The sequence below is a fragment of the Indicator indicator genome, chromosome 1, assembly GCF_027791375.1.
Source record: "Indicator indicator isolate 239-I01 chromosome 1, UM_Iind_1.1, whole genome shotgun sequence".
NCBI classification, from domain to species: Eukaryota; Metazoa; Chordata; class Aves; order Piciformes; family Indicatoridae; genus Indicator; species Indicator indicator.
Window position 1 is genome coordinate 33,687,937 of NC_072010.1, and position 13,464 is coordinate 33,701,400.

A 13,464-nucleotide genomic window follows, 5' to 3' on the forward strand; every position below is an offset into this window, starting at 1 on the left:
CCAGCACCTTGTATCTTTGAAGGCTCATCCTCATCTAAGTGTTCAAAAGCAGTGACAAAATCATCCTCAATAGAAGAAACTGACTGATTAGTGTCATCATCATCTCCGTGGGATGTCTCTGTTTGATGTTTTTGTGGTGAGTTTTTTTCCACTGCGTATCTTATGCCTGTAGTATACTTGCTCAACAAGGTAAATATATAATCAACTTTGATCCTTGGGAATGAAGGAGACAGTCTCATCACACAAAACACTTCAAGAAGCTGATTCTTGGAAAAACAAAGAAAAAAGCAACAAGAAAACGAACATAAAAATCTTGGAATAATTTCAACTCTCAGGAGAGGCAAAAGACTCTTTCAATGCATTTTTATGAATAATAATCAATTTATGAAAAATAAAGGTAAGAAAATGAATGGAACAATTTGTGTAGAGTTATAGTCACTCATTTTCGTAACTGCTGCATTCTGAATAAATCACTGCAATAAAACAAACTAAACAAAGGTTGTGTAACTTTGATAATATCTGCTTAACCTATTAAAGTATGCATGTTAAAAATCTGTAAAGGAAGACAGCATTTCAAAGCATGTTTATGCTGAACAGTGCTTCAAGTTATAGGGTATTTGCTTCTTCAAGGTACTTTGAACTTTACATGTAACATAATTAAGTTTAAAATGCACGATTGGTCAATACATATTTAAGAAGTTTGCTTTAACAATATTTTAAATTGGAAGTAATACTGAAAATTGGAAATAATACTGAAAATTGGAAATAATATAATAAACCTAAGTTTCATCTTTTTTTCCAAATGGGTAGTGAAAGCAATCATAGCCCAGTAGAAGCATGGGATCAGCACTGTAATCAAGTAATTGCTAAATATTTTCTGCTAATAATACCACACATGAAGTTTATTTTGAGATTTTCCTAACACTCATTTTAAAGAAACTGAAGAAATACAGCAATATTAATCCTACTATGACTAAAATGGCTCCAAAACAAAAACAAGACAAAGAGTGATATGACAAAACTCTTTGAGGCCAAATGTAACACTGCTATAATTAAGACACAAAAGAAGACACAAAACATTTACCTGTTTCGTGACGTGCGGTTTTGCCAATGTTTTTGTTACATCTTTTAGAAATATAACTTCATTTTCTTTTAGTTTACACAACTGGAGTGATTTCAGAGCATCTGGAAGTTCTACAGAAACAGCTGCCAAGTCCTGATTTAAATATACAAACACATTGAGATTACAAAGTGAAAAAAAAAAACCATAAACGTTAATGTTTTTTATCTCACATCCTCCCTAAATAGTAACAGCTGATAATTTTGGTAAAGCTACTCTTTTCTCCCCTATTTCCTACCCCATTCCCTACTTATGATCTTGAACTGAGGTGTAAAGTTCATGTAAATAAGCTTTAATGCAGTCCACACTGCATTAAAGTGCAGCTCTCTTCTACCAAAAGAAATTCCACTGTTTCTCATAGGCCAGAAGAAGCTTGGAATTCACGAAGGAGAATCTTGTAAGCACTTTTAAGCAGCTGCACATCTTACAAGGTACACAACTACAAAGAGATACTTAACTCAGCCAAAAACGGTTCTCAGTAGATCTTAGTGTGCTTTATTGGAGTGGTGTTTTAGCCCCCTACTACAAAAACAGGGACAAGGCATTTCTACATGAATGATCCTGGATAATTTTTAACTAATATAGAAAAGGCCAATGTAAGGCCTGTTTGATTTTTTTTTGAACACTAGAAACAATACTGATCCATACGGTACAAAGCACATCTACATAAGCCTATTCACTCTGATTTTCTCTTAATTCCATCTAACTCTAGACCATGACATAGCTCTTAACCACACTTGAAAGAATACTTAGCACGATTATAATTTAATTAACTAGCAACATTGATACAACTATGAACACAAATAGGTTCGGAGTTTCCATTTTTAAACAGCAAACTATTAATGCAATCTCTATCTACTAAGATCCAGGCAGAGTAGGAGTGTAGAACTGCACTGTAAACATATATGTAAGGATTATACTGATGTGTAAATTGCACAGGAAGACTAAATCATTAACTTCTTAAAATGGCATAGCACAACCCCACTAGTTTGCTCCACTTCCACTTTTAAAATAGTATTTCCTATCGTAACTCTCCAGAAAAAATATCTTAAGGCAATAAATAATACCGACTCCTGGTCTCCCACACCTGGTCTCCCATCAGAAATTCACAGCTATCAGTCAAATCAGTAAAGTTTTGCCTTTGCAGATGTCAAAGGTATCATGTTAATAAACATAACTCTACTAAGAGAAAGGCTACAAACCAAAGTACTGATGCACACAGGTTTCTAACAAAAACCCAAACCGCACCAAAAAAAGCCTGAACAAAACAAAACCCGCAACTAATCAAACCCCTTTCCCTGCCCAAACACCCCACATGTAAAACAAATCCCCTTCTCCAATTTAAGCAAGCTGTTCCAAACTATTCTAATACAAAGATATGAAACACCTATGATCATATTAAAATGATAATTTTCAAACCTTTAATGACATTTACAACTTAGGTTTTTAAATGCTTAAGATACCCATAATTTCACTTCCCAAACACCAAAAATCCTCCATCTCAAAAACTAGTAACTATGTAGAAGACATCACCAGTGCTGAAGAACATTATTTTCCAATATAGATACTGTACCTGCGAATGAGCAGTACCCATCTCTTCAGCAAAACCTATGAACGTAATCTGTAAAATAAATACACAAACATACTGATGTACAGAAAAGAACTCCTGCAGATATCTAAGAGTTAAAAATTCAGCAGGCTTTACCATGAAACTTCATTTTACTGCCACCAAAAACACCATGAAGTAGCATAGCTTGTTCAAACAGTAGCACCTTGTCTTACATGAAGAATAGTAACATTATACTCTGACTTGTGAAAGGTCAGGTCAGACTAAATGGCATATGCAATTATTTTCTTGTGGGCTATTGGCTAGTACACACTATGTAACATAAAAACCTCAGTACTTCTGTTAAAAGAAACGTGACTTTGCAGAGATTAGCGCTCATTTGTCCTTGTTTCAAGATGGACACACAAAACAGTTCCAGTCTGAAATCTGTACATGCTAACAAGCTGTGATACCCTTGGATATACTGAAGTGAGCTTAATGCCAACACATTATACAATTTAACATGTAAATTGATTAGCCTAAGGCCAAAACACAAGAGATTACTTAAACCACATGTCTGCATGCAATTTCCAAGTATTAAAATAAAATAAAAAGGTCTGATCATGCTCAGGAACCTGGAATTTGTCAGAAATGTCAGCTTTACCTCAGGTTTTTGTTCTTGTTAGGGGAGATATTTTAATCACATGCTGTCCCTTTCTTCTGTCTACAGGCTTGTTGTATCATTCAACACAAACAGACGAAGGAGAGACCTTCATTTTTTGGTGTCACATCATGATCTGTTTTACATCCACTACTCAAACTTTCTTTCAAATATCAGATTTCCTCAGTTCTCATTATTTTCCTAATGACAAATCAATAGAGCATTTGCATGCTCAAAAAATCCACAAGGCATTTATTTTCAAAACAAGTTTGTAAGAAAAAAAAAATGCCTCCATTTTGTATATATAGAATAAAGGTAAAAGATGAAATACTTCCACTGATGTTTGGACTTAACTTTGATATGACTTGGATTCAATTATTTCAGAGCACTATGCAGCAGACTGAATTTTAAGTATTCAAGCCATAGTTCATACCATATTTGTAGCTGTTACGCTAAGGTACTCATTTGATTCCAGTTTAAATCATCAAGGAATATCACTATGTTTAGAATCATTCAGTAAATGGTTAAGCTAGTTGCTTGTGCATACACAGAATTTCTGAAAGGGCCAGAGAGACAGAAAGAAATGGCTGAAGAATAATTCTGTTTTGAACTGTATTTGAGTTTAGAATATGTTATTTCAATGTGTGACCTCCTTTCAATGTGTAAACCTCCAAACTTTCTTTTAAACTGAAATGATACTAAACTATGAAAAATTCTGACTTGCTTATTTCAGAGGGTAACATGCTGGGAAGCTACTGGGCCCCCCAAAACACATCTTCCACTTACTCGTTTCGGCTATAGAATCACAGAATAGTTTTGGTTAGAAAAGACCTTTAAGATCATCGGATCAAATCATTACCTAACTATGTCAAGTCTGGTGGTAAACCGTGTCCTTTATGTGTCTTTCAAACACCTCCAGGGATGATGATTCAACCACCTTGCTGGGGACCCTATTCCAGTGTTGAATAACCCTTTCAGTAATAAAGTTTTGTGCTGGGTTACACCCATCCTGGATGGGGCTGAAAGAATCCAGCCCCCAGGTAGACAAAAGAAACTTAATCCAGGTGGGACTTGGCTCCTCCCCTGCCAGACGAAGAGATCCCCTGACTCAAAGGTGGTCTACTCCACTCCCCCTTCCTGTCCAGCAAGCCTATAAAAAGGGTGGACTTCTCACTGCTTGCTCTCTTTGCTGCCTAGTCCACTTGAAAGAACATTGCTGCTGCAGCTGCCTCCTGCACTGACCACATGGCCGGGGCCTACTTCTTCCAACTGAATCCACTCGCAAGCAGGGGGATACAAGGCCATCCAGGCTTGGTTTTGTATATTTTCCCATTTACCCTCATCCTTCACCTCTGTGAACCCTCCCCATTACTGATACATATATAATTTTTTTTTTTTTTGAAAAAAAAAAAAAATTACCTCTTCTACTTCCAAACTGATTCCAGACTATTTCTTTCACAAATTTACTTCTCCTCTTCCCTACCCTTTTTTTTTTTTCTTTCCTCCCTCTCCACCTTGCCAGGAGAAAGGGAGGGGGGCAGGGAGGAATCTCAATCTGTTATCATTTGAGCTCCTAAACTCCAGTCAGAGATCAAACCACCACAAGTTTCATCTAATATTCAATCTAAACCTCCTCTGGTGCAACCTGAGTGCATTTCCTCTCATCCTACCACTTGTTTACTACAGAGAAGAGACTGATGCCCACCTCACTATAACCTCCTTTCAAGTAGTTGTAGAGACTGATAAGGTGTCCTCAGTCTCCTTTTCTCCAGACTAAACAACCTCACTTCCCTCAGATACACCACCTCAAACTTGTGCTCTAGACTGCTCACCAGCTTCATTGCCCTTCTCTGGATCCACTCCAGCACCTTCTTGTAGTGAGGGGCCCAAAACCGAACACAGTACTCAAGGTGTGGCTTCCCCAATGCTGAGTACAGGGGGACAATCACTTCCCTGGTCCTGCTTGTCACATTATTACTGATACAGACCAGGATACTGTTTGGCCTTCTGGGCCACCTAAGCACACAGCTGGCTCATGTTCAGCCACCTGTCAACAAGCACCCCCTGGTCTTTCTGTGCTGGGCAGCTTTCCAGCTGCACCAAGCCCTGAGGACCACCACTTGTGACCAGCTACCAACTGGATTAGCAAATTAGCAAACAATTTAAAGGATTTGGAAAAAAACTTGTTCTCCGAGGAAGATTTTGAGCGGCTTTAGGGTTGTTTGTTGCTGTTGGGGTTTGTTTTGGTAGTTTGGAGTTGTTTTTAATGGGTGTTTGCTCTTTTGCCTTCTTACATGCTCTTTCCTCTTCCACAAGATAATGACTGCAACCCATTCCTTTTCCCTGTTCAAGGATAACTCTTTGTGCCAAATAGGGCAGGAATCGTAGCTTCACACAAGTGAAGGCTTACTAGTCCTTATATACAGTGACAGGCCAGCAGACTGCTGACCAAACCAGTACTACAGCTGCCTATTTTTGCCTCAGTTACAGTACTAATTTAGACTCCTTTATTCGAACTCCAGTTTTCACAGAAAAAAAAAAAATCATCTTGTAATATCTTGAACATGTCTTAAGTTAGTACACCCGTTTAAAAGTTGTTGGAGAATGGGCCAGGAAGACAGAAAGGTGAACAGCTGGTTAACAAGTCTTTTCTTTAAACTGAAAATAGTGTATGAGACAATGTATTTGAAGGTTATCATAACCCAAGGGTACAAAGAACATGAATTAAAATGGTATGGGAAAGCCTGTATTTCTGGCGTTTGTTAAGTCTAGGTAATTACCTTTGCAGTCTTAATGATGTTCTTTTAATGCTATTCCACATATAGGTGTCTTTCCCTATATTCTCATAGGAATACCGGTTCTGAGGCAGGATATTGACCTTTTTACATTTCAACTAGAGGGCCCTTAATTGCTTGAGCTAATGTAGTAACTAAATATAGTCACCTATCTTTCTGCATAGGGACCATCGCTACACGCATATAGAACATGTTGCCAGCTATTTGTCAGATATTTGCTAAAAGACAAACGCATCCAAAAAAAGGAGGTGGGTAGCAACGTTTGAGGGGTTTTATAGATTCTAGAACATGATCTGTCTGAACAAACACAGATAAGGTTTAGGCTGCTCCTTCGCTGATTCACTCTTCCTTACCTCTAAGTTGTCACAACACTATCTTTCAAAAATTCTGCTTCTTACCCGTTCCCCAAACATTTACTAGTCATAACCTCACCATGCAGCCAGTCCCGAAAGCTCCTAGTGTCATCAAGGCAATGCTATGTCATCTCTGCTGGTCACAAAACCTGCTTCTTCCCTTCCTCCTGCTACTCCTTAGTCAATTATTGGTATTCCCTAACCACTTCCTAAGTCTGTTTCGATTCATTTCTCCCTCCCCCAGCTTCTCTGTCTGTCCAGTTCAGGTCATCCTCTCCTTCACTAAGCTTCTCGTCAGGCCTGCCAACTACTACTTAGTAGTCTTCTAAGACACTTAACAGAACATACATGGTACACATTGCTTCTTACTCTTTTTTTCTTTTCCCTTTGCAGAAGCTACTGTAACTCAAATAGCTGTAGTCCTCCCTCCTCAAAACCTTAGATTTACCTAGTAGACCTCCAGTCTGTCCAGGTCTACTTCTCTTCAGACCTTGACCAGCTTTTGGCTCATCTGTATTAATGTAAAAGAAGTCAAGATCTGCAATGCTGAGACTTCAGTTTTTAGTGCTGAGCACAGGGGGAAAAAAAAGCAATCACTTTTATCTTCAGAACTGGATCAAAATGTTCTGCTACTTTGCTAGGTTATCATTCATATAACCTCAAAATGTAGTACTTCCAGTTATATGATTCTTACAAAATCACCTGTCTACACATTTGGAGGTTTCAGTTTCACAAATCCTACAAAGCACAGAAATACCATCTTGAAACGTCACAGCTGTTTTCAAGACTAGAATGACTAAATTCCAGAATGACAATAGGGGGTACAGATTTTACAGCCGGTAACTTGCAGCATTGTTCACATTTACCATACTTCAATCTCCCACACTGTTTCACGCTAAATCATTTTCTATCATAGCTGCAAAACATAAATATATATATAAATAATCAGGTTATGTCAAACCTCAATAAAATTCTCTTGTTCTTCCCGACTTAGGTATTCCTCTGATGATACATTGCATAATTCTTTTCTGCTGTGTAGCAGTGACTTCATAGAATGCAGAAGACCTTCACCAAACCTCTGAAAAACAATGAAAAAATATAAGGAAATTAAAAAAGCTTTTCCAGTTATGGATATAGGGTCTATCCATAGTTCCCCTGCCCCTATGGGTTTCCCCAGTCTAAGTACTGTTTCAAATTACTTCGTGTATAAAATCATCAAGTTTGAAAGTTAAATGTACTTCAAGGCATGGAACTGAAACACCTAAGTTGTTTATTGAAGCAATACTTCCATTCCAAAAAAATTGACCATTTTGTATTTAAAAAAAAAAAAAAACCAAACCAAACACAACAACAAAGTGAGAACATGCAGACTTGGAAAAAAACAAACATATGGATCCATGAAGAAATACAGTCCCCACATATTCTGGCATCAAAGCTTGTATATGGAACTTTTCCATCAGCTATTTCTTAAAAAGGATGTAAAGCAAATTTAGGCAGTAAAAGTAATTGTGGTGGTTTGAAAGTCAGAGGGGAAAAAAGCAAACAGACTACTCCCACAACAAAATCCACACACATTCTCCTTTCCCATTCCTTCAAGAACACAAAACAACTCCAACTTACTCCCATATAAATACTACTTGCAACACTTCTTGTGTTTACACTTATGGTGTCATGCAAGCATCTACAGAGGACTAAAAAAGGTTTAAGAATCTAATACTTTCTCCCAGTGTAACAATGTGCAGCAGAACAAAGAATTATCTGGCACTGAAGGCAAATAAAACAAAATGACGGAACAACAAAAACTGGTTCACTCAGCTTATAAAAAAAAGAGTGTCCTCACAATTGTTTTAGGAAGTTAGCAACCTTTTTTTGTCAGTGATTTTTTTTTTGTTATCTCTAGTAAGTGGTACGGTTAAGAAGAAAAATAAGATCACTACATTGTTATATATTGTTAATACAGTTATTTATTCTCTACATAATTGTCCTGTTAAAAATTAAATGAAGAATCAGTGTGTTCATCTTATGACAAGTTATTTCAAATCTGTATAGCTTCTTAAACAATAGTAAAAGTGCTAGATAGCCAAATTTAGCTAGAGAATGTGTTGTGTTTCCATTATGCCCTAGCAAAAACAATCCCTTTATGGTAAAAAGTGATCTTACATATTACAGTTGAACATCAGGACAGATTTTATTTTTTTCCCCTGTAGAAAAAATGTTACCAAGGACTCCTACATGGGAAGGCAAATTATTACAGCACAACTAGCATCACCCATGCTTGTGCTCACGGCAATAAAAAAATTATGAAAACATTTAAACAATAAATAGACAAAAGAAAATTAGAAACTTCACTTCAGGATCCTTGAAATTACTAAAATATATTTCAGAACATTAGCAAACAAGGCTCAAACTACTACCCACAGCCAAGGCCAAGTGTCAAGCAGTCAAGACAGTAATTTTTATGGAAAAGTAACAGCTGAGTTATTTTAAAATACATTTTGGACAGCTATTCGCCATTTGAAACAAATTAATGAAGTGTTCATTTAATTTCCACTTTCATCTACTCCTTTGTCCCCACATTTAGTTGAAATTTACCTCCACACTTTAATAATATATCTTTGTACTTTCCCAAGTATGCTGACTGCATCTTTCTCTTGGAACATCTGGATCTTCCAAATTTACAGGTGGCTGTAAATTGCTGTGATACCAATATTGCTCAAAGACTCTTCCCCAGTAATTCCTCCATCCATCTTATACACAAGTCATTTGTGAAGTCAAGCAAGCATGCTGAAATGCCTAATTTTCAGCTTCTACAATAATCAGTCACAGCACTCAAAATAGTAATTAAAAAAACCATCATGCAATATGACCTGCTAATTCTCTGCAGACCAATTATAATCCAGTTTGAGAAGGGATCAGCATTATTCTCCAGCACTTAGGCTTTCTAAGGCTACAAACTATTTCATATATATATATATGAAATATATATATATATATATATCTTACTTGTAAGCAAGTACTTTTCCCTGAAAGGTAGAATAGATAACTAGAACAGGAGTATGGTATTAGGAACTACTGAGGTAAAGAAAGATTCAGATTTTGGAGAATACTAAGTTGACATGGGAGAAGAAAGATGCAACAACTGGGAAAATCTCCCTCAGGTCTGAAAGAACCGTCATACGAAACTATATGAAGGTCTGGTATCATGCTGATTGTGGCACTACCTAACCAAAAAGTGAAAATATACATATTTAAAAAAGAGGAGAAAGTGATGCATGTTTGTAAGATCACACTAATGAATATTAAAAAAATTCTGAACATGGAAAGAATAAAGATTTGAAAACTGACAGGCAGAACACAAGATAAAGTTCTCATCTATCTGGACATACATAGATTATTTACACCAAAATAAATGAAGCATTAACAAAACCAGAAAAAGATAGTTTGCTGAAACATTTGTTTCTGGAAGAGAAAATACTGCCCGAAAGGAGATAGTAAAGTGGTTTTTAGAGGATATAATAGATGTAGGTCAATAACCCCATAATCAACTTCCCCAAAATTTATCTTGAGACTCAAGTCAAGTATCACCAATGGAAACATGCAGATGACATGTGATGATAATTCAAAGTAGGCAGGAGTGATCAGTTAAGAAGAAAAATAGCAAATCTTACAGAACTAACTTACTCAATGTGAGAGTATTTTAAAATGCAACCATAGGAAGTACACCCTTAAAAATTAAAAGCAAGCTTTAAAAATAGAACTTCAAGACATAAGCTGATCTCTTGAAAAATATATAGGAATAGATGGGCAACATGATACAGCACTGAAAACAGCAAACACTACCCCAGAACGCATCCTTTAGCGAAACAACTGACATGAGGACCACTGAGAAGGACATTCTGTGTAACTGCACATACAGCATCATCCACATGCAAAAAAGAAGATTAACTCACAACAAGCACAGAAAGTAGGACTGTGAAGGATAATCACTTGAATGCAGAGGCTGGCATATGAAAGCAGACTAAAGCCTTAGTTTACAGAGTTTCCAAAAACCAAGGCTAACAGAGGACAGATCAACTGTAGAAAACATCACAAGGGTGAACATCAATGAAACAAAGGAAAAAAGAAGCTGAAGAATAATGGCATCCCTAAACTAACAGGTGTAAATATGCTGTGAATACCTTCAGTCTGGAATTAGTAAGATTCTTTACTTTTAGTAGTGTGGTTAAAAAAAACTTAACTGCAGTAGGGTACTTTCTTTACTCTCCTCTTATTAATTGTGAGGCTATATTTAATAACTTTTTCATATTCATGAAAATGGTGCTTGTGACGGCAAAAGAACTGGACTCCATTTCAGAGAAATTCTCCTACATAACAGACAATGAAAGCAAGTTCTTTCACAACCTCAGCCTAGGAGACACACAAATACATTAAAAATGGAAACTCAAAGTTCCCAAGACTATTGGCTCAGTTTAGGTAAGGACAAGAGGTCATCTTCAACAAATGGATGTTATTCATTCTTATAAATAGTAAAACTACTTTCAATACATACTACTTTCAATGTATGGGCAAAAAACCCCAAACAACCTGTAAAGCTCTACTTGCTAGGCCCGTGAACTCCTTCCTCACAAAAATTCAAAAGTCATGTGTCTCGCAAGAAATCCCACTTCAATCATAATCAAAGATTTTGAACTTACTGACTTACACTATGCTAAAAACACAATTATCCTCAAATGTGCAGAGAGGAAGACAGACCTGAACAACTGAAATCATTGTTAAGGTCTACCTCAAATGGGCAATTCAAAGTTTTGCATTTTGTGGCCAGCAAATCAAGAAGTCATTATCCATGGACCCTTTACAGTACATTAGAGGAAATTCTATACTAATCAGTGTCGTGAACTATTTTAAACAACGGCTCTCTAATATTTTCGATAACCCACAAACCTGTAGGATGCCATGATCTTCAGAGAAGTTCAGTGCTTGAAAGTCATGTTTACTCTGCTCCTGAACAACAAAGCAGCACTTTGATTTCATGTGCCATAAGACTTAAATTGACTGAACATTTTGAAGTCATTCTGCAAAGTTGGAAACTTAGGCTTTAGAAGAGCATACCACAACCCTGCACTGCAACAACTCCTGTTAAATGTTATGAAGTATTACAAAGAGGACATGAATCAGACCACAAGCTGTGAATCAACAGAAGATGAAATACAGCACCACTCTGACCACCCTAATGCCTGGCTCTGAGAAAGAAAGAAAGTTCCACGCTTTAACCTAAGTATCTGTCCCTCAGGGAAACACGAAGAGGTAGCCTCAGATCAAAACACTGGAGTCTGGCTGTATGGAAATGTAGAATTCTGCAATACACCCAAGAAGGGCCACATTCATGTTCCTGGAACTACAGTCCAGAATGCTCAAAGGTAATTGACAAAGCAGTTAAAAAAGCTAGTATTTTCCACGACTAATAGAATCAGTGAAGTACTGGTCCCTGTCATTACTAGAAAGCTGTTTCTGCAACCCAAAGCTCTAAAAACCTAGGGGAGATCCTTGGTTTGTCTGTTCTGGTTTGCTTTTTAAATTGAAGAGGAAAAACAACTAAAGGGCACACTAAAAAAAAAAAAAGTCTTCTAAAAATCAGTTTATGTTCAGGTTTACAACTTGACTGTAGATAAAGACCTCTGAGCTGGAGATTTCCCATAAAGCAATGAAATAAAAGCTTTTATACCATGTGTCTTCAAGTGAAAAAATATCACCCATAATTAAAGATGCTTAATGTGTGGTGGTTATCAGGGCCTGAAACACCTATTAACTGCCTGGTGGTCCCATAATGCCTACCTCTGCCTTCATGCAGTTTCTACAGGATCTATACCACAGACATTGTTTCCTTAAAACAACAAAATCTGCTTATCGGATAAAATAATGCAATTTCCATGTGACAAGATACTTCCTTACTCAGTTTCTCCTCTTAAGCATCGTACACTTTTAAGTAAAGGATTTATAAGCAACCAGTGAAGACCTAGAAGAACATTCATTACTACTCAACTACTTAGAGAAATATGGTTGGATAAATAAATTTGTTCTTACAGGATGAACTGCAACTTTCATTTGACTAAGTGCTTATGGAACTTGCAAGAGAATTTGAGGAAGAATATTCATGTTCTCCAAACTAAAATAACAAAATTTTAAAAAGTATTTAGTACACTAGTATCTTACATAAGTGTTTGAGCTATTTCTTTTTTCACCAAAGCACTGCCTCATGTAAACATAAGGATGAGCCAGACAAAAGGCAAAAGCATGCACCCCCTCCTTAATTATTCTGTCTCCCAATTTAACTATACTAAAAATACCAAAGCAAAGGCAGTTTCTTTGCCTCCCTGAAATGGTAATACACCAAAATCAAAATACAGGAAGGAAAACAAACAAACAAACAAACAAACAACAAAACCCCGAAGTATCAGTTCACTTAGTTCATTACTAGACTGTTGCAATAAAAATCTAAAAGGTCTGAAACATTAAAAACAAACAAACAAACAAACAAACAAAAAAAACCCCCAGATAATTACCTTTTTCACAGATATTCTTGGTTTCATTCGACTGCCCTGAGCCTTAGTGTACACATCCATGATTTTACCAATCTCAGTATTTGATGGAGGAATTCCGCTCAAAAATACCTATGGAAAACATTTATACTTAATTATTTCCTTGTTTGGTTTGTATACATCTTGAATATCCACAATTAGACTAAACAAGAACCAATAAAAACAATTTAAAAGCATTTTAAAACTGAAGATTAAACAGCACACCATCCACACTGCTTGTTGCCTTTAAATATGTACTGCCTTAGCAATTTTTAAAATGATGTGTGAAATGCAGAACGTGGACCTTACAGTTTGTTCCAGCATTTTCCTTTAACTGTATTTCAAGGCTGCATTCTCATTGGGGAGGAACATGACATGAAATATTGTTTCACAATCATTGATATGCTGATGAAA

At 36.5% G+C, this 13,464-nt stretch overlaps 1 protein-coding gene across 1 annotated transcript in view; it reads right to left on the reverse strand.

Moving 5' to 3' along the window:
* The window catches only part of AKAP11 (A-kinase anchoring protein 11), a 34,134-nt gene extending 21,039 nt beyond the window's left edge, over positions 1 to 13,095 (reverse strand). Inside the window, exons 1-5 of the mRNA XM_054384857.1 lie at positions 13,036 to 13,095; positions 7,437 to 7,553; positions 2,694 to 2,741; positions 1,085 to 1,216; positions 2 to 266 (exon numbers count right to left, since the gene is read on the reverse strand). Coding sequence (XP_054240832.1) covers positions 2 to 266; positions 1,085 to 1,216; positions 2,694 to 2,741; positions 7,437 to 7,553; positions 13,036 to 13,095 — 622 coding nt within the window. The remainder of the gene's footprint in view (position 1; positions 267 to 1,084; positions 1,217 to 2,693; positions 2,742 to 7,436; positions 7,554 to 13,035) is intronic.
* Positions 13,096 to 13,464: the final 369 nt, after the last annotated feature.